The sequence below is a fragment of the Citrus sinensis genome, chromosome 1, assembly GCF_022201045.2.
Source record: "Citrus sinensis cultivar Valencia sweet orange chromosome 1, DVS_A1.0, whole genome shotgun sequence".
In the NCBI taxonomy this organism is placed as follows: domain Eukaryota; kingdom Viridiplantae; phylum Streptophyta; class Magnoliopsida; order Sapindales; family Rutaceae; genus Citrus; species Citrus sinensis.
The window spans coordinates 10,567,553-10,587,093 of record NC_068556.1 but is presented as its reverse complement, the minus strand read 5'-3'; the positions used below and the strand labels follow the sequence as shown (position 1 = coordinate 10,587,093).

Sequence of the window (19,541 nt, the reverse complement as noted above, 5' to 3'; positions counted from 1 at the left end):
CAAAGAAAATATTAAAATTAAACTAAAATACAAAATTAAATTATTAAATATAAGTATATAACATTCCTACTAAATTTTAAATAGGTATCAAATAAAATACTAATACAAATATCTAAAATATTGTTTGAAAACATCTCAAACATAGTTTGGAAACAACATAATGACAATTTGCGAAAAACAAACAATTATTCTCAGTACATCTACTCTTTGACCTTAGCCTTTCCTTTTGCCTTTCCCACCTATAAATGCAGTATATAGAATCAATTAGCTACTATGCTACAAAAATTAATTCTTTAATATTTACAAGCAAAAATATAATTTACCTGATTATTGTATGTTACAATTACCTTTGCAACATGCATGGCCCAATGTTCGCGAAGTTGCGAAAGATCGTCCATAGTGTATTCATCATAACCCATAAACTTCAAAAATAAAGCAACAAAATGTATTCATATATTTTAAAATTTTTCCTAAAATAAAATAATAAAATAAATACATATATCTTTAAATTTGTTATGATTAATGTAAAAAATGAAGAACATGCAAATAAATTGTATCACCATAGCAAACAACGGTTACCAAAGCTGTCTAAGAAGCTGATAATTTATAATATATTATTTTGCTTTACTCAATATTACTTTAACACTCAGCATTGGGATTTATATGCCTTCTATTTGTACATGCAACAGCTCTAGTCATTACTCAATATTACTTTAACACTGAACACTGAGATTTATATGCATTTTATTTGTACATGCAACAACTCCAGTCAGTTTAGTTTGCACTAAAGTGCCTTAAATACATAGTAGAACACACTAAAAATTGGCATCAATTTTTCCAAACATACACAACACTTCCTCTCATCCCTAGCACAAGATATGATTATATTGCTAGTTTCAAGCATAAAGTAGCAAACTGTTCACCCATTAAACATCTTGAAAATTCACATAATTGACAAGTAGTATTCCATAAATAGTGGCAATCGATCGATTAAACATTGTTCTTAAGAAAATTCACTCCACAATGCATTCTTTGACAAAATATTGAAAAAGATATGGAGAAACTCACATTGTTTTCAAGAATGCACAAATTGCGAACAATATCCTGGATGTACTTCATCATATAATAACCACATTTAAAGGTTCCAGATTGTTTCGGACACTAAAAAAGTAAAAAATTAGTTTCAAATATACTGATGAAGTAATAATGGAAGTCATAACTTTGTTTCATTAATACCTTCACAGAGACCCATTGCACAACCTTCTTTTTATTAGTCTTCACTTGATGCATTGTTATCCCACTATAAGTAATAAATAACAGATGCAGCAAATTAATCCACAACATAAAAAATTAAAAAAGAATTAAGTAAACTAATTAAACTTACTCATTCACCATCTGCTTCGACTCATCATCAGGATTATCACCTAATGGATCAAGATAAAATATTTTTCGCCTCACCATATCAATTGCTACTAGCACCCATTGGCCACTAAATAAACAACTAAAAAAAAGATTACAAGATAAATTTAAATCATTTATGTTAAAAAAAAGAAAATAGACAAAAAATAAATAAACTATACCCTGAGTTATATGGGAACACAATTATCTAGGCTATTTGTATCTTGTCCAAAAAGGTTTGAAATATAGGAACACCTATTTGGGTAGCTTGCTTGACTTAGCTATATATCCAAATTGAATTGGAATAACATCACTGCCATTATCCATCTCCTCATAAAGTGTATTAAAAAAAGAAACATGTATGACATATGAATATAAGCAATAAATTAATGACAATTTACAAAATCAAAAAACATAATAAAATCATAAATCAAGTTTTTTATTTCTTACTTGATCCATATCTCCAAAACAGAATTTGAGAGCTCTGTGAACTCAATGACTTCATTGCAAATCTGCTTGTCCAATATACTCTCCCAGTAGACACCAAAACTTTTCAAATCATGTGCAATCATAATCGACCATGGCAGGAAGCTCTCAATCATAAAAGAAAAGATTTTCATCTGTGAACTTTTGTTCTCTTTTCTTGCTTTCACAGCTCCACAAGTATTCTTTCTTAGAACAAGTTTCCTTGCTATCACTGGTTTTACAACAACGAGTTCCTTTGTTGTTCCTATCTGTTCATACAGATATATCACAACGTTTGTAGAAGACTTTCGGCCATCGACTTTTCTCTTTGAAGGAGTTAATCTTGAAGATCTTCTTGGGGTGATTTTTGAAGTGGCTTCACAATCTACTGGAGGTGGATTCTGTACAGGGGATGGTAGGGGAGGTGTGTTTATGTTTTTGTCAGGTTTTCGACAAACAGTGGGGTCATTGGTCACTGACTTTGGAGTAACTTTGGTCATTGACTTTGGGGTAGCTTTGGGGTTGTTTGTCACTGACTTTGGAGTAACTTTGCTGGGTGATTGATGATCTATCTCTATCTTAACACTACAACCACCGTTGGAGTTAGGAAAGTTGGAACTGCCAACTTCAGTGTTGTTGCAGGAGTTTATCCTTGCTTTAATTGAGCTTGCATAAACTTAAAACTTTCCTAATACATTCTCCATTCTCACGCCAACTTTGTAGGGTTAGGAATATTGAAATACATGAATGGGGTGATGAATCAAACCAATCCTTGCACCCGACTTCCATTAGGTTTCTTTTGAAGGGCTTCACCTAAGATATCATTCGGTCCTTGGGATTGGAATGTTCCCTGCTCAACTTGGCTTCTTAGCTCACTCTACAGAATAAATACAAAAATATTTGATCAATAAATAGGAAAAAAATAAGTTAAATAATGATAGTTTAAACATACATTGCATTACCAGCATTTTTCGAAATAAACAAAGCAATTTAATATGTCAATTTACATGATCTTGTATTATCAAATAATCCAGGCATCTTTTAGTTTCAAACTATTTGCATTGGTATTTTTCAATGGTGGTGGAAACTTACAATTCTCCCAGCCACTTGCTACACATCAAGTATTCCATCTTTTTTCCTGTGAGCCAATAACTAGGCTTCACTGTAGTCAACTCGCGCTCAGAAACTCCGAGGTCCAACTGCTGCAATAATTCAATAAAAATTGAATTCAAAACTACTACGAATCATCCTATTATTTGTATTCAAAATGTCATAAGTTTGTATAGAGTGGTTATTGTAGTTACTCTTTTATGCAACAGCCCAGCATATCATGTGTTGCCCAAGTGATGATTGTACACATTCTTCGCTCTTTTTTCCTTTGCTGCCTTACTTTTTTTCCTGCACAAAGTGGATATTGATTAAAATGGTTACAAGACCTCAATAATATTATATAACTAACAGAATTTTAAACATACCTAAGAGTCTTCGGATAAAATCTTATCAACAAAGCTCTTCCAATCCTCTTTTCTAATGCCTTCATACTCAAGAGGAGGCTTTTTCAGTGAACTCAAGTTATTTGCATTAGACAGAATATATTCATTGGCCAACTTACATCTAAAGCTCCTTAATGCAATTATCATCCACTTGAATACTTGGGTTTTTGCCTTAAGACTCAACTTGAACTTTTCCTGAAAATGAGTCTATAACGTCTCATTGATGTCTAGTGGCACTCTCTTCCAATCATCATATATAATTAGAACTCTTTCCCGTACAATCACCCCAATGTAGTTCCTCAGATCGTTTCTTTTATTTCCAACTGGAACTCCATACGAATTGTACATAACCTCAGTCTCGTCATTAACTCCTCTCTACAAGTCTTTCTTCTTTGTAAGGTTTCGTCTTGGTCTTCATTTTAGATCTGGATCATATGTTGGCTCCTCATTTTCTACTATGTCTCCAACAAACTTGCAAATACATAAAAGTGGATGAGTGCACCAGATACCAATATAATATCCCAATATAATAATAAAATAATAAAAAATAAATTAGTTGCTGACTTATGGAAAGTATTGCTAATAAGGCATAGTAGTTAGATTATTCATTTTCTGCATCAACATTTACATGAAAAACATCAACAACTGATCTTACATAAATTCCTCATCACTCAAATCTAACTTACATTTTGGAAAATTGTTGGATAATGGCGTATACCCATCGATGCCATCACACATAGTCTCATTTGAATAATTACATTTTTCACTCACTCAACAAACAACTGATTTACTATTATCTAACTGATCTTTCACATAAAACAATTGCTTTGCATGACCAGCTAGAATGAAACAGTTATATTTGTAGCCTATCCGATCTAAATTGACTACAGTGAACCCTAACTCATCAACGTTAACCTCTATATCATCTACCCAATCGCACTTGAAAAGTACCTTCTTAACCCCCAGATAATCAAGTTGCCAAATTTCATTAACAACCCCATAAAAAGGCATATCCCCAGAATGAGAATTTTCGTCTTTCGAACTTGAAATCTGTAAAGTGTTAGCAACCACACAAACGCCATTGTTTTCGGTTATGCAGTTGTTGTCCTGATCTCTCGTAGCAAAATTAAAACCATTAATACAGTAGCCTTCATATGTAACCACGCTTGAGCGAGGTTTGTTTGCCAGCCACCATACTTTTTCGGCAACCGCTACATTATTTGCTTTATCAGTTGTTACTTATTGTTCAATTAATGAAACCACAATAATTAGTTGAAAGAGAAAAGTTTGTTTACCTTTACTTGGATAATTTTATTAGACCTAATGAAGCTAATTTGACCTTTTGTTTAAGCCAATCAGCAAATGTACATGAGTGCTCGGTTGGTAACCATAAAGGCTTTTGTAATTAACGAGGGTGTTTTGATTGCAATAAGGTCAAATTCTCCCTAAAATTATACAACAGAATTAATAAAATTGAAAAAAAAACTTAATGAAAAAAAAGTGCAAATTTTAAGTCACATACTCTATGTATGGTTTAATCTTAAAGGTGTTCACCAAAACACATCGGTGCGTTTGCACTAATGTAGGGGCATCAACCACCTAAATATTTACACCTTCGAGTGGCCTTTTGACTGTAAAATCAATTAGAAAACCAGTAGGTAGTCCGACTGATTTACAATTTGAAAGATATTCAGCACAAAATTCAAGTGCTTCCTCAGCAATATAGCACTCTAAAATGCAACCTTCAAGATGGTATCAGTTGCGTACATAACCCTTTATAGGTTTCATTTCTCTCTCAAATGGATACATCCATCGAAGGTAAATCGGGCCACATAATCTAACTTCTTAAACTAAATGGACTGTTAAACGGACCATTATATCGAAGAAGGTAGGTATGAAAGATTGTTCTAAATTATATAAGGTGATTTTAAGTTCCTTTTGCAATTGGTCTAGAGAATTGTGTTCTACTACCTTAGAACACAAAGAATTAAAGAAGAGGCACAACCTAATTATGACAAATCTGACATTTTGAGGCAAACAATTACGAATTGCTAATAGTGGTAGTTTTTGCATCAATGTATGACAATCATGAGACTTAAGCCCATGAAGACGACAATTGTTGGTGTATAAATACTAATGCTATTGGTGTCAATGTGCAAGTATACACAACAAGTAATAAAGTGATGAGTATTCAAGATCGTCTCCACAGGGATTGATGTTATCAGATTTGCTACAACAATCTTAACAGTGCAGATTTTGTGCAAAAATAAAATAAAACAATTAATGAAACTAATATACTAATTAAAATAAAAGGGCAATAAATAAAATGCAACAAAGTAAACTATCACGTCAAGCTCAAGGTTAAAACTAATGGGAATATATAGTAGTTGAGTGAATAAACTCTCCTAATGGTCTTGACTATTTTCTAATGGTTGGCTCAGTTGCTGCAGTATTTGCTACAGCACTGGGCAGAATCCTTATGTATCCTCAGCCGTCACATGTTGGATATCTTATATCTATATGCAACCTAACAGTGATTAGTTGTTATGCCAACATAAGATATAGCATTACACGCTTAGGTTCTATTTACCCTACAAGGTGAATCTCTATGTCTAGTTCATCACTAATTTTAGATTAAGCATGACCCTTTTGGAATAAGTTAAACTCAATCCAGGAAACTCAATCTAAAACCAAGTATTGCTCTGATATGTTCCACTAAGATAGGCCATTTTGCGGCTCTCTCCTAACTTGTATCATTAAATGGGTGATCAACTGAAATAATGAATAAAAATAAATATTATCAAAATAAACTGCTACAGCAAACATGCAGCAACACATATTTTCAGTCAATAAACCATCAAGATTGTTTATCACTCAACTACAAATAAATTTAGTTCATGATTTGCAAAAGAAAAATAAAGAACAAAGTTTCAGCCATTAAACACATCTCCATAAATAAATAGAAAACACGAAAACAAGGGAAGGATAAGAAAGATTGAGCTCCCAATTGATCTCTACAATTTTTCCTCTTGTGCAGCCCTTAATCTTTCTCTTGAATCTTGTTTTTCTTTTGTTTCTTTGTGTTTTTCTCCTTGGGTGATGGCTCCCTCTATTTCTTATGATGTGTGCTTCTTTTATAATTAAAAATTAGGGTAAATGGAAGCCTAGGTCGCGCATAAGTCAGATTAGGAAACTACAGATCGCAATTATGCAGTTATCCCGTGCAGAATTTTCTCTGTCGTTGTTCCAGAATTGCTACAGCAACGACTACAGTAATGTTGCTATAGCAACGGCTACAGCAACTGCACTGTTTTAGATTTGTTTCAATTCTTTTGTAGCTAAGTTCTTCTTTATTTTTGCAAGCCTATTGCATAACATTCCTTCCATGAATTATAAGCTTCTAGAAACCTACAATTATGCACACAATCTGAGCACAAATTACTTTAAATCGAGCAAAACTTATTAAGATTGACTAAAATGATTATTTATGCAAAATATAACAAAAATGCAATAGAAACACATGCTTTACTCTCTAAGTAGTATTGATTTAAGTCTAAAAGTGCCATGATAACTCTCATTTCATAGAGTTATCAACAATCATCCATTGAAATAATATTTCTAAAATTAGAACAATAACCATTAGAAACTTTGACACCTTGCAAGGTTTCACAGAACATTTTTTTTTCTTACTTAAAGTGTGTGGGGCAGGACTTTATTTTGTTCATCAGGAGCTAATGCAATAAATGCTTTGTTAATTTTCTCTCTAAGCTCTGGATGTGTAAGATATTTTCTAGTATTAATTCCATCCTTTGTTTTCCGCGGTTGATGGAGTAATGTGCCATAGATGCTCTCACATATATTTTTCTTAATATGTATCACATCTAATTAATGGAAAACTAACAAATGTTCTCAATATTCTAAATCAAAGAAGATTGATCTTTTTTTGTACAGCAACTGAGCTATATCCCCATTACCCACATCCTCACCTTAAACCTCACTATCACCCTCACCCTCAACTTTAACCTTACCATCAACCTCACATTTACCTTCACCCTCATCCTTGATGAGATTCATACACAGGATGAATTAGAGCAACAATCAAGCATTGAAAACCTATGGAAGGAAAGTGCAAGCCTATGGCATATCAAGTTCCAGAATCATCTATAACGGCCCAATATTTGATTGTAAGACAATAACTTCTTGATAATTTCGGCAAGAATCTCTCTAGCCTTCCATATTTTATAATACACTCAATAGGAAATTCATTCATGTCAAGCCTTAGAACTGTTACAGGAATTCCTTATCATCATTGTATATATTATCCTAATTACCATGTAATTCAATCAAGCAAGAAATAATATTGTATTAATTTTTTATGGTATTAGAGCTAATGGCTAAAAATTATACAAAACCTACACTCACTATCCAGTCATTCCCCCAATGTGTGAGTTTAGTCTCCATCAAACTCAATTCAAACAATTATCTTCTCTGGAAGTCTCAAGTTCTTCCACTCATCAGATGTCTTGAGATGGAACACCATATTACCAGCATGGAGGCTCCACCGAATATGATTACTTAAGACAGAAAAGAAAAAATAAATCTTGAATTCATCATTTGAATGAACAATGATGGATTATTGATGACATGGTTAAGAGGGATGGTGACTGAAGATATATTAAGTATGATAGTAGAAAGCCAAACTACTTCTGAAGTATGGCGCTTTATTGAAGAGCATATGCTTCTAACAACCAAAGAACACGAGTCTTGGTTGAAAGGTAGCCTTTATTCCCTTAAGAAAGGGAATACAAAACTTAAAGAATTTCTCAAGAAATTCAAGTCACTATGTGACAACTTAGCAGCAATTGGGAAACCAATTTCAGATAAAGACAAGTTCTTCCAACTCGCACGATCTCTTGGGCCAAACTATGCTGACTTTAAGACTGCCATGTTAACCAAACCTCCCTATCCCACAATAAAGCAATTTATTTTTGCCCTCCAAATCCATGAACAAACAATTATGGTGCAAAAGCAAGTAGAAAAAGCACTAATTCAAGCTTTCTTTGGCCAGAGGGGGAGAAAAAGGAAAAACAACGGTGGCCGTGAAAGAGCCTATAAACAAAATAATAGGGGTCAAAATGAAAATAAGAGCCCATATCTTCTAAATATACGAACTGCACCAAAAATTACAAAGGACAGTAAGAAGAATGCACAAGAAGAAGTTGTGACTTGCCAAATATGCGAAAAAAAGGGATATAGTGCAGCTTTTTGCCAGAATCGTTATGAATATATGGATAAAAAAGAAGCGCCATAAGTCCTTGCTACAATGAACTTCAATCAAGAAACTGATAAACAAATTTACGAAGATTCTAGTGCAACAGCACATATGGTGAATGATCCTAGTAAACTCGATACTATTCTTTCTTATAAAGGCCATGATAAGATTTTTGTTGGCAATGGACAAGCATTAAATATTTCACATATTGGAGATATTTCTATAAAAACTGATCATGGCACTTTGAAACTGAAAGATGTTCTTGTTGTCCCTCAATTGAAGAAAAATCTTTTGTCTGTAGCTCAACTCACTAACGATCTACCATGTTCTCTTGAATTTGATTCTAATGGCTTTATTGTTAAGAATAAACAGAACCAAGTGCTGGTAAGAGGCAGTAGACGTGGAAATCTCTACGTATTAGAGGAGACCAATCAGGAAGCTCTTAATGCAATAAAAGGAAAGTTTGCGGACGCGGATCTTTGGCACAAAAGACTTGGACACCCAAGTCACAACATCTTGCGTATATTGAAATCACAAAAGGAAATTAGTATTTCTAATTGGACTAAAACACCAAGCATATGCGTTTCATGTCAATTAGGAAAAAGCTGCAAACTCCCTTTCAAGTTATCCAATAAAAAATCACAATTTCCTTTAGAGAAAATACATTGTGATTTGTGGGGTCCTGCTCCTATCAATTCTACACATAATTTTAGATTTTATGCTCTCTTTATTGACGATTGCACCATATTCTCTTGGTTGTTTCCTTTAAAGTATAAATCTTTTTTTTTTTATATTGTTTGTAAGGTTCCAATGACAAGTGGAGAATCAATTGGAAAGGAAAATTAAAATTTTCCAATGTGATGGAGGAGTAGAATTTAATTCAAATATTTTTCTTAATCATCTACAAATTTGTGGAATAAAAAGACAAGTCTCATGCCCCTACACACCTGAGCAAAATGGGGTAGCAGAGAGGAAACATCGGCATGTTTCAGAAACAACTTTAACCATAATGTTTCAAGCCCAACTTCCATTGACACTTTGGGTTGAAGCGTTCATTACTGCAACTTATCTCATCAATATAATGCCTCTTTCAACTATTAACATGAAATCTCCCTTTGAAAAGCTGTTTAATAAAGTTCTTGATTATGATAAATTGAGAACTTTTGGATGCAGGTGTTTCCCTTATTTAAATGACTACAACAAAAATAAATTCAATAAAAAATCACAACCTTGTGTTTTTGTTGGATATAGTCTTTTACATAAGGGACATCATTGTTTAGATCTAAAAACCAAACGTGTCTATATATCTAAAGATGTTGTATTTGATGAAAGTACTTTTCCATTTGCTAACTTATCTTCCTCTGGTACCTTGCAGGAAAGTCCAAAACTAGTCAAGAATAAATGGTTCTCATCTTCTGTCACAAACGTTGAAGAACTTAATCCCATCGCTAGTTCTTGTGACAATATTCCAATGTTAGCACCAATTTGTTATGCACCCCATACAAGTAAAAATTTTGACTTTGCCGAAACTTCAAAGACAACTCCTAGCCATGAAACTAATGAAGGAAATATTGAGTCTCACACAAATTCTGCCACTGATGACCATGAGCTAAACACCTCATTTTCAACCTAGAAGAATTCTTCTGAAATCAGCCATAAAGAGTTTGCTGAGATCTCAAGTAGACTCTCCATTGAATTACCAATTCAACCTATTAGCTCCACTCTTCCAAGTGAACTATCAGAAAACACTACTTTAAATTCGCACCCTACGATTACTCGACAGAAACTTAGAAGTAATCCCAACCTGACCTTGCATATATTCACTGTATTAGAACCAAAAACCTGGAAGAGTGCTCTGAAAAATCCTCAATGAGTTGCTGCCATGGAGGAAGACTTCAGGCTTTGCAGCAAAACAACACTTGGGATCTTGTTCCAAGGCCAGCAAACATGAATATCATTGGTTCCAAGTGGGTGTGCAGAATCAAGTACAATGAAAAAGGAATTATCGAATGATTCAAAGCGCGTCTTGTAGCCAAAGGATTCGCACAAGTTCCCGAGATTGATTTTGAAGAAACTTTCAGTCCGATCATAAAACATACAATTCGTCTTGTATTGGCCCTTGCTTTGAATCAAAATTAGTCAATGAGGCAATTTGATGTGCGCAACGCTTTCCTCCATGGTCATCTCAATGAGATTGTCTACATGGACCAACCCCCAGGTTTTGTCAATCCTAAACTACCATCACATGTCTGTAAGCTGTAAAAGTCACTCTACGGGCTAAAACAAGCTCCACGAGTTTGGTTTGATTGTCTTTACCATGCACTCATTAAACTTGGCTTTCAAAATAGCAAGGCTGACACATCTTTGTTTATTTTACATCATGAATTTAGCATTATTTTATTACTTGTTTATGTAGATGATGTTATAATCACTGGAAATAATAACACCCTTATACAACATATTATGACACTTAGTTCACAATTTGCTTTGAAAGACTTGGGTATGCTAACTTATTTCTTAGACGTTGAAATAAAATACTTTAAAGGATTTGCTCATTAAGACTAAGATGTAAGATAGCACCTCCATTACTACTCCTATAACCATGAAAGAAGTACCAAAATTCAATGATAATGAACCTATTAATGCTACGGAATATCGTTGAATTGTTGGAAGTCTACAATACCTTACTTTCACTAGACCCGATATTACACAAGCAGTGAATTGTGTCTGCCAGAAGTTCCAACAACCAACCAAAGCCGATCTTTGTTCTGTCAAACGCATATTGTGCTATCTCAAAGGCACTCTTAATTTTGGTCTCCGTTATTTAAAACAAAGCTCACTAAAGTTGTATGGTTTTTCAGATTCAGATTGGGCTAGTTGTCCTCTCACTCGTCGAAGTATAAGCAGATTTTGCATCTACCTAGGCGCAAACTGCATCAACTGGAGTTCAAAAAAGCAAGCCACAGTTGCTCGTTCTAGCGTCGAAGCTAAATATTGTTGCATGGCTTCTACAACAGTGGAACTCACCTGGCTCACATATTTATTGAAGGACATTGGCATCAAGCTTGTAGCAACACCAACACTTATATGTGACAACAAGAGTGCTCTAGACATGTCCAAAAATCCAGTATTTCATTCCTGCACCAAGCACATCGAGCTTGACTACCATTTTGTTGTGAGAAGGTCACATAAGGATTGCTTGACACAAGATACACTCTTTCTCTATCTCAAATTGCTGACATATTTACAAAGCCTCTATCTAAGAAACTCTTCCTAAATTTTGGGCACAAACTCAGAACTCACCTCATGACCGTTCCTAATTTGAGGGGGGCTGATGAGATTCATACACAGGATGAATTTGAGCAACAATCAAGCATTCAAAACCTATGAAAGGAAAGTGCAAGCCAACGACATATCAAGTTCCAGAATCATCTATAACGGCCAAGTATTTGGTTGATAACAGGACAATAACTTCTTGATAATTTCGACCAGAATCTCTCTAGCCTTCCATATTTTATAATACACTCAATAGAAAATTCACTCATGTCAAGCCTTAGAACTGTTACGGTCATCATTGTATGTATGATCCTAATTACCATGTAATTCAATCAAGCAAGAAATATTATTGTATCAATTTTTTCAATCCTCACCCTCATCCTTACCCTCACCCTCACCCTCACTTTTACCCTTATTATTACTCGCATCTATACCCTTACTGTGACCCTCACCCTCACATAGTTTTCGCTTTTTTTGGACCTTTTTCCCAAACTTAGTGTCAATGCCAACGACTAAGTTTAAGATCTCTATACCAGACAAAGGCCTAAGAGGATTTTCAATAAACAGCCTATGGCCCATATATGACATTTTCCGACTATGTGGTAGTGACATGCATATGTGTTTATCCCACAAACTGGACAACTATAGTACCCCTTAACAGTACACCTAGATAGGTTTCTATAAGCTGGAAAGTCACTAATTGTCCACTTTAACACAACTCGTAAATTAAAAGTTTGTTTCCTATAATCATCAAACACATCGACGCCTACATCCCATAGGATTTTTAAGTCCTCAATCAATGGTGCTAGGTATACATCTATGTCATTTCCAGGCTGTTTAGGGCTAGATATCAGTAGAGACAACATCATAAACTTCCTCTTCATACACAACCATGGAGGAAGGTTAAATGTTATCAATGTAATAGGTCAAGAACCATAAGTAGTGCTAAGTGTGTTATGTGGGTTAATCCCATCAGATGATAAAGCCAACTGAAGATTTCTCGGCTCTTGGGCAAAATCAAGCCATTTCTTGTCAATTAACTGCCAAGCTGGTGAATCTGCTGGGTGCCAAAGCTTGCCATCTCTAATTCTTTTATTTTCATGCCATGTTAAGTTCTCAGTAGTTTGTGGTGATTGAAACATTCTTTTGAACCTATGAATTATAGAAAAATACCATAACACCTTTTTAGGGACCCCCTTTCTAATTTTTTTTATCCATCTTTTCTTATTTGCCACCTAGATGTTCCACACTTTGGGCATTCACTAAGATTCTTGAACTCGTTCCTATAAAGAATGCAATCATTTTGACATGCATGTATTTTCTCATAATCTAAGCCTAATAGCTTTATTATTTTTTGGCCTCATACATGGACTTAGGCAAACTATTATCATTTGGTAATATCTCATTTAACACTTCCAATAAAACTGAAAACCTACTATCAGACCAGCCATAAAGTCCTTTTATATTGTACAGTTTCATTAAACCCGATAACTTTGAATGCTTTGAATCTGGATATAGGGCCTTTTCAACATCTTCCAGAATGTCTTTAAAAGAACTAGGATCTTTATTACAATGCTCAAAAGCATCATGAACCATGTCATCTACCTAACTATAATCCGGACATCTAAAACGCTAATTTTGTGGCTGGTCTTGGTATTTTACAGCGGTATGTTTCAGGTCCACCTCACCGTGTCAATTCCAAACTAAATATTTTTCTAGAAAATATTTTTTAAACAGATGTAGCCTCACTTGTTTAGGGGTCAAAAACTCCATATTACAACAAGAGGTACAAGGACATCTAATTGACATTCTATTTTCATAATTAAGAATGGCAAACTCCAAGAAATCATCAACGCCATCATTATACTCATCAGACAATCTATCACAAAATATCCAAGTTTTGTCCATAATATGTATTATTACTTGTTCATTCGTTAGATGTTGTTAGCTTAATAAGTTTAATTAAATTGCACAAATAACTTCAAACTTTTAGGTTTAAATTAAAAATACAAATTGCAAAATAAATTTAAGTTCTATTATTTAGAGTCACTTAAATACATGTACGCATTCAGCAACCCAACAGAGCATATATGTAAGCATTCAGCAACCCAACAGAGCATACCTGTACACATTCAACAAGCCAACAGAGCATACATGTACACATTCACCAAGCCAGCAAAATATACATGTACACATTCAGCAAGCCAATAAAACATGCCACATCCACATTTTTCAAAATTTTATTTTCATATTAGAACAAAGAAAAGTATATGTTAGAACAAACAATTTAATTCCAGAAATGTGTATGCAACAAAAATGAAACTAAAACCATGCTTGTCAATATTTAAAACATGTCAGTACAAGTAAAACTCAGAACACAACGATAATAGAAACTGAAAGAAAGTGAGTGATTTAAAAGAATTACCAAATGAAGACATGTGTTACATCGTAAACTTTTGTGATTCTTCAGAAGCCAAAGATTGAACTGAACATATTAATTCAACTGATTAGAACTACTCAATTGAAATATGTAAGATATAAGAAAAAGTAATAACAAACTAAACATTTTAGTCGAAAGTCAATAATTCAATGTTAAAATGCAAAAAAAAAGTTTCATATACAAACAACCAAAAGGCCCCTTTCAAAAGTTTATTAATTTAAAGATCATGTAAAAAAAAAAAAAAACAAACAAGCTGCAAGTAGTTGTGACACTAAAATGGCCAAGGCTATTGTACCTGTCAACATATGAATGAAGATTTAATTATATTGTTAATTACTATGTCAGAGAGTTGTACAAGGGAAATCGCATAAAAAAAAATTAAGGACAATGCATGTTATTGTTGAAGGATTTGATGTGAGATATTGCATTTATACTAAGTCTCGCAAGTGCATTTTAGGGAAATGATTGATGAATTGACCCAAATTGAATATGTATCTTTATTAATGACTAATTAAATGGAACAAGTTAGGCCCAAAATTGAGAGCATCATGCAAAATTTTAAATGCAATTTCGAGAAGTAGGGAAAAGGAGAAAAACTAAAATCTGCGTTGACATTGTATCCATCAATTCTAGTTAAAGTGTACATGAAATTCAAGTCCAGCGACATGGCAACTAAAGAAAGAGAGGAAAGAAAACTTATTTGAATCAGGCACTTATAAAACCACTCTTAATTAAAACTTATGGTACAATAACTCAACTTCAATTGCCTTTACCTCTCTGCTATGTTTTCACTGGTCCCAAATTATAAACAATCAAGATTACAGAAAAAATTTAGAATTTTAAAACCCATTCTATAGTTAAACTATACAAAACGACATGCATAAGGAAACTAGGCACTATAAATTGAAACATAATAATTAAAAATAAATAAATGGCACCCTCAGAAATGAAATTATTGCAGTGGGAAGAGAGAGAGAACCAAATCGTGATTGAAAAGAATTCCTCTACTTCGGGCTTTGTTAGGATTGACGTGAGGTTTGATTAGAATGTGCAGTATCAACAGTGGGGGATAGGATTTTAGGATTTTGTTTACTTAGCTTTGACAGAGAAGGAGAACCGAGATGTGAAGAATGATGAGTGAATGACTTAGAAAAAAAATTAAGTTTGATTTTAGCCTTAGGGTTAGGAAAAACGATGCGTTTTACTTATCTTTATTTTTTCCAAGTGAGACGATACCATTTCTAATTAAAAATATCTGCAAAAAAAAGATGAGTCACTATCGGAGCTCCCTTAGCCACCCAAACTCCATGCATCAAACCTGCCCTCTCGTGCTTTCGAAGTAATAAACTCAACCCTTCCGCACAAATGATGAACAAATCTGGAGACAAAGGATCTCCCTGCCTCAAACCTCTACTAGGGACGATAGGCCCCACTTCCTCATTGCCTCGGAGAACCTTATAAGTGACAGTAGAAACACACAAAAGGATTAACTTAACCCATCTCTCAGCAAATCCCAACTTCAACATCATAGTCTTTAAATAACCCCACTCAATCCTATCATACGCCTTAGACATGTCAATTTTTAAAGCTGCAGTCCCTATCTTCCCTTGCCTCGCCCGCTTTAAATAGTGCATAATCTCTGCCGAGGTTAGGATATTATCAGTAATGGCCCTCCCAAGCACAAAAGCACTTTGATTTTCTGAAATAATCGAGCTAAGAACACTCTTCATGCGATTAGCTAACATCATAACCACAATCTTATAAGGAATATTACACAAAGCTATTGGTCATAAATTTGTTAAATACTCAGGCTGAGATTTTTTTGGAATTAACACTACGGCAGTAGCATTTAATCCAACAGGAAACTCACATGTATCAATGAAGCGCAAGCACGCAGCAGTCACGTCACCTCCAACAATGTGCCAAAACTTCTGATAGAAGGCAGGGTTCATTCCATCCGGCCTTGGGGACTTATCAAGGTGCATGCTAAAGAGTGCATCACGAACATCAATAGCCGTGAAAGGCTCCAATAAATTCTGGTTCTGTTCCGTTGTAATCTTCGTTGCAACACAGGACAAAATATCCTCACTAGCACTTCCTTCTGAGTGGTAAAAATTTGAGAAATACTTCATAACTAAAGAATTTATCTCAGTCGAATTAGTGCACCACTAACTAGAATTGTTCCATAATCGCCCAATTGTGTTCTTTCTTTTCCTCGTAGAAGCGGTGGAATGGAAATACTGAGAGTTCATGTCCCCCTCCTTCAACCATAACGACTTCGACCTTTGTTTCCAAAACACCTCATGGCTGTGCAACAATTCATTATAACACTTCCGTGTTTCCACAAATTCAGCCAAACTCGTTGAATATCGGCACCCCTGAAGAGACCCTATTTTTTGCTTGCAAGATGCCAGCCGCTTAATAAAATCACAAGCAAGGTGACCACCCCAACGCATAAGCTCAGCCCCACAAAGAGAAAGTTTAGATTGAATTGAAAGACCAGCTGATAACTCCCAACTCTTTGTAACAACCTCCACACAATCCTGCTCACAAAGCCAAACATTCTCAAATCTGAACCGTTTAATCCTAGGATAATGAGTTTACGGGAATGGGTCTAGAGAAATTGGCAAGTGATCGGAACACATAGCCTCCAAGCTCAACTCTCTAGCTCTCGGGAAAAGGGAAATCCAAGCGCTGAAAGCCAAAGCTCTATCCAAACGCTCCTCCACCCAGTCAACCGTGCCCCGAAACCTCTCCCATGTGTATTGATAGTCGTCCATGCCTAAATCGACCAATCCAGAGTCCGAAACAGTCGCTTGAAACCCATTAAGCTTCCAATTTGGATGCTCACACCTGCCCTGTTTTTCACTTATATGCAAAAGATCGTTGAAATCACCGATGCAGATCCAAGGTAAAGAGGAAACCGAGGATAAGGAACGAAGCAGCTCCCACGAATCACGCCTTCTACTCATCTCAGGGAAGCCATAGAACCCAGTATATCGCCATTTTCCAACTTCTGCATTTTCAACTTGAACGTCAATGAAATTATGCCCAAATTTAAGCAATTGAACTTTGTAAGCTAATTTCCAGTAAAGGACAAGCCCACTACTTCGGCCCACTTTATTTACTGTAAACAAATTAGTATAACCCAACTTAAGCTTCAAACTCTCTAATTTTTCTTGACTACATAAAGTTTCCATTAAAAAGAGAAAATCCAGCTTTTTATTTCTGACCAAGTCCATCAACACTTGAATTGTCCGTGGGTGGCCCAGCCCACGGCAGTTCCAACTTATGCAACTCATTGCTCTCGGTGGGCCTGTGAGACAGGACCCACCACTAATCCATTTTTTGACTCAACCACATTATCCATCACTTGGGTGTTTTTAGCCTCATCACAACTCAACTCATGTTGCACTGCACTGTGAGCCCTTCTCCTTTTAGCATCTATAATAATAATACCCGAATTAAACTCTTCAGTATATTCCTACAGTTGACCCGGAACTTTAGGAGATACTACCACATCCTTTCCTTTATCAAGCAGTTGACCACGATTTGTCAGGCATTGTAGAGATCCTGCTATATTATCGACAATTTCATTAGATTTGCCCCTATCATTATTATTGCCCTCATTTAAGCCTGATTTCACGGCACCTTCCAAATCAACTACCATAGTCTCAACAGAATTAGTGCAACTTCCAAGTTTCATCTCCTCTCCTGGTGGATTTGAGCGCAGCCAACGGTCGCCGGAGTTCATCAAGTTTCTTTGTGTAGGCGCCTTCATCCAATGGCCATACAGCTTGGCTGTAATAGCCGTAGTTTGCTCATACAAAGATGGACAATTCTTCTCTGTATGCCCGAGAAGACCACAGATAAAGCAAAATATGTTCAATCTTTCATATTTGAAATCCACCCACATTCAGTCCCCACCTGCTTTCTTGAGCTGCATCCTTACGCTTGAGAGGTTGCCTAACATCAATGGATACTCGAATCCTCATATAGTTCCTCCATATCCCTATAAGATTGTTTTCGTCCGACTCCACAAACTTGCCCACATAATTACCAATAATTTGTAGGATCTTCTCTGATTGGAATCCGATAGGAAGATTGTAGATTTGGATCCAAAAAGACATATGAAATAAGGGGACATTTTGAGGTTGTTCATCAATCCCCAGTCGCTGAACAATGAGAATATGTTGATCAAACGTCCACTGCCCCGAGTCTATCACTCTTTTGATGTCAATTTCATGAAAAAATTGGAAGAGAAATAGTGTGGGCGATAAATCTTTAATACAAACTCCTCTGCCAGGCCTCCATAATGACGCCATGGTGTTCTTCATGACTGGAAAGTTAATCACTTTGTTCGTCAAAAACCTACCCACAAGGCAGTAACGAAAATCAATTTTAGGCGACTCACTGTCATCATCCTCTGCACCCGCCACAATAATCCCCCCTTCCTCCTCCTCAACAAGAGTAAACCGTGCATAAGAATTGTTTAGGTCAGCCTCGGTGTCTGTGCTCGTACCAGCCATTTTTGTGACAAAATTCAAACGCTTCGTAGAAGACCGATATAGCGACTAAGAAAAGATTAAGAAACGAAAAACAAAAGTCAACTTGTCAAAAGACAAGACAAACACACTTGTCAAGAAGACAAGACTTTGGTCCCTAAATTAGCCATTGTATATTTCTTATTTAATATTTCACAATTTTTGAAGTAGTGAAAAAGACAATAACTCCTTTTATTCTTGATTAAAGATGAGTAAAGAAAAATTACAACGAAAGAGAAGACTAAAGTTCTATAATAAGAGAGAAAATTGCAATGATAGAGAAAATTGTGACGAGACAAAAGCATGATGAGAGAAAAGCAAAAAAATAAGTATTGAAATATAAATTTAATTATCAATAAAATACTAATTACTGTATAATTCAATATTGACTGTCTAATTTTATATTTTCCATTATAAAGTCAAGGAAAAGTTAAGAGTGAATAAAATAAGGAGTATTGATATTTAACTTATGCCAGTTATCTCATTAGCCCCCATTTCCCAATAAACTCTACTAATGTGAATATTGATCAAGGTTGCAAATGTGAATATTGACTCTTTAATTGCAGGTTTGTTCTCCGAGCTCTATGATTCTGAATGATTGGATATGGTGATGCACTTCAGTAGTAGTTGTCCTGGTGTTGCCACTAGTGGTG

General features: G+C 35.1%; 1 protein-coding gene across 1 annotated transcript; it reads right to left on the bottom strand.

The window, feature by feature from the left end:
- Window positions 1-13,972: 13,972 nt before the first annotated feature.
- Window positions 13,973-18,873, bottom strand: LOC107176618 (uncharacterized). Its single transcript, XM_015529406.1, has 7 exons — window positions 18,297-18,873; window positions 17,833-18,190; window positions 16,993-17,527; window positions 16,518-16,887; window positions 16,215-16,445; window positions 15,622-16,082; window positions 13,973-14,026 (listed from the first exon to the last, which is right to left on the bottom strand). Exons 1-7 carry the CDS (start codon window positions 18,871-18,873, stop codon window positions 13,973-13,975), a joined length of 2,586 nt encoding a protein of 861 aa, XP_015384892.1.
- Between the last annotated feature and the right edge of the window lie 668 nt (window positions 18,874-19,541).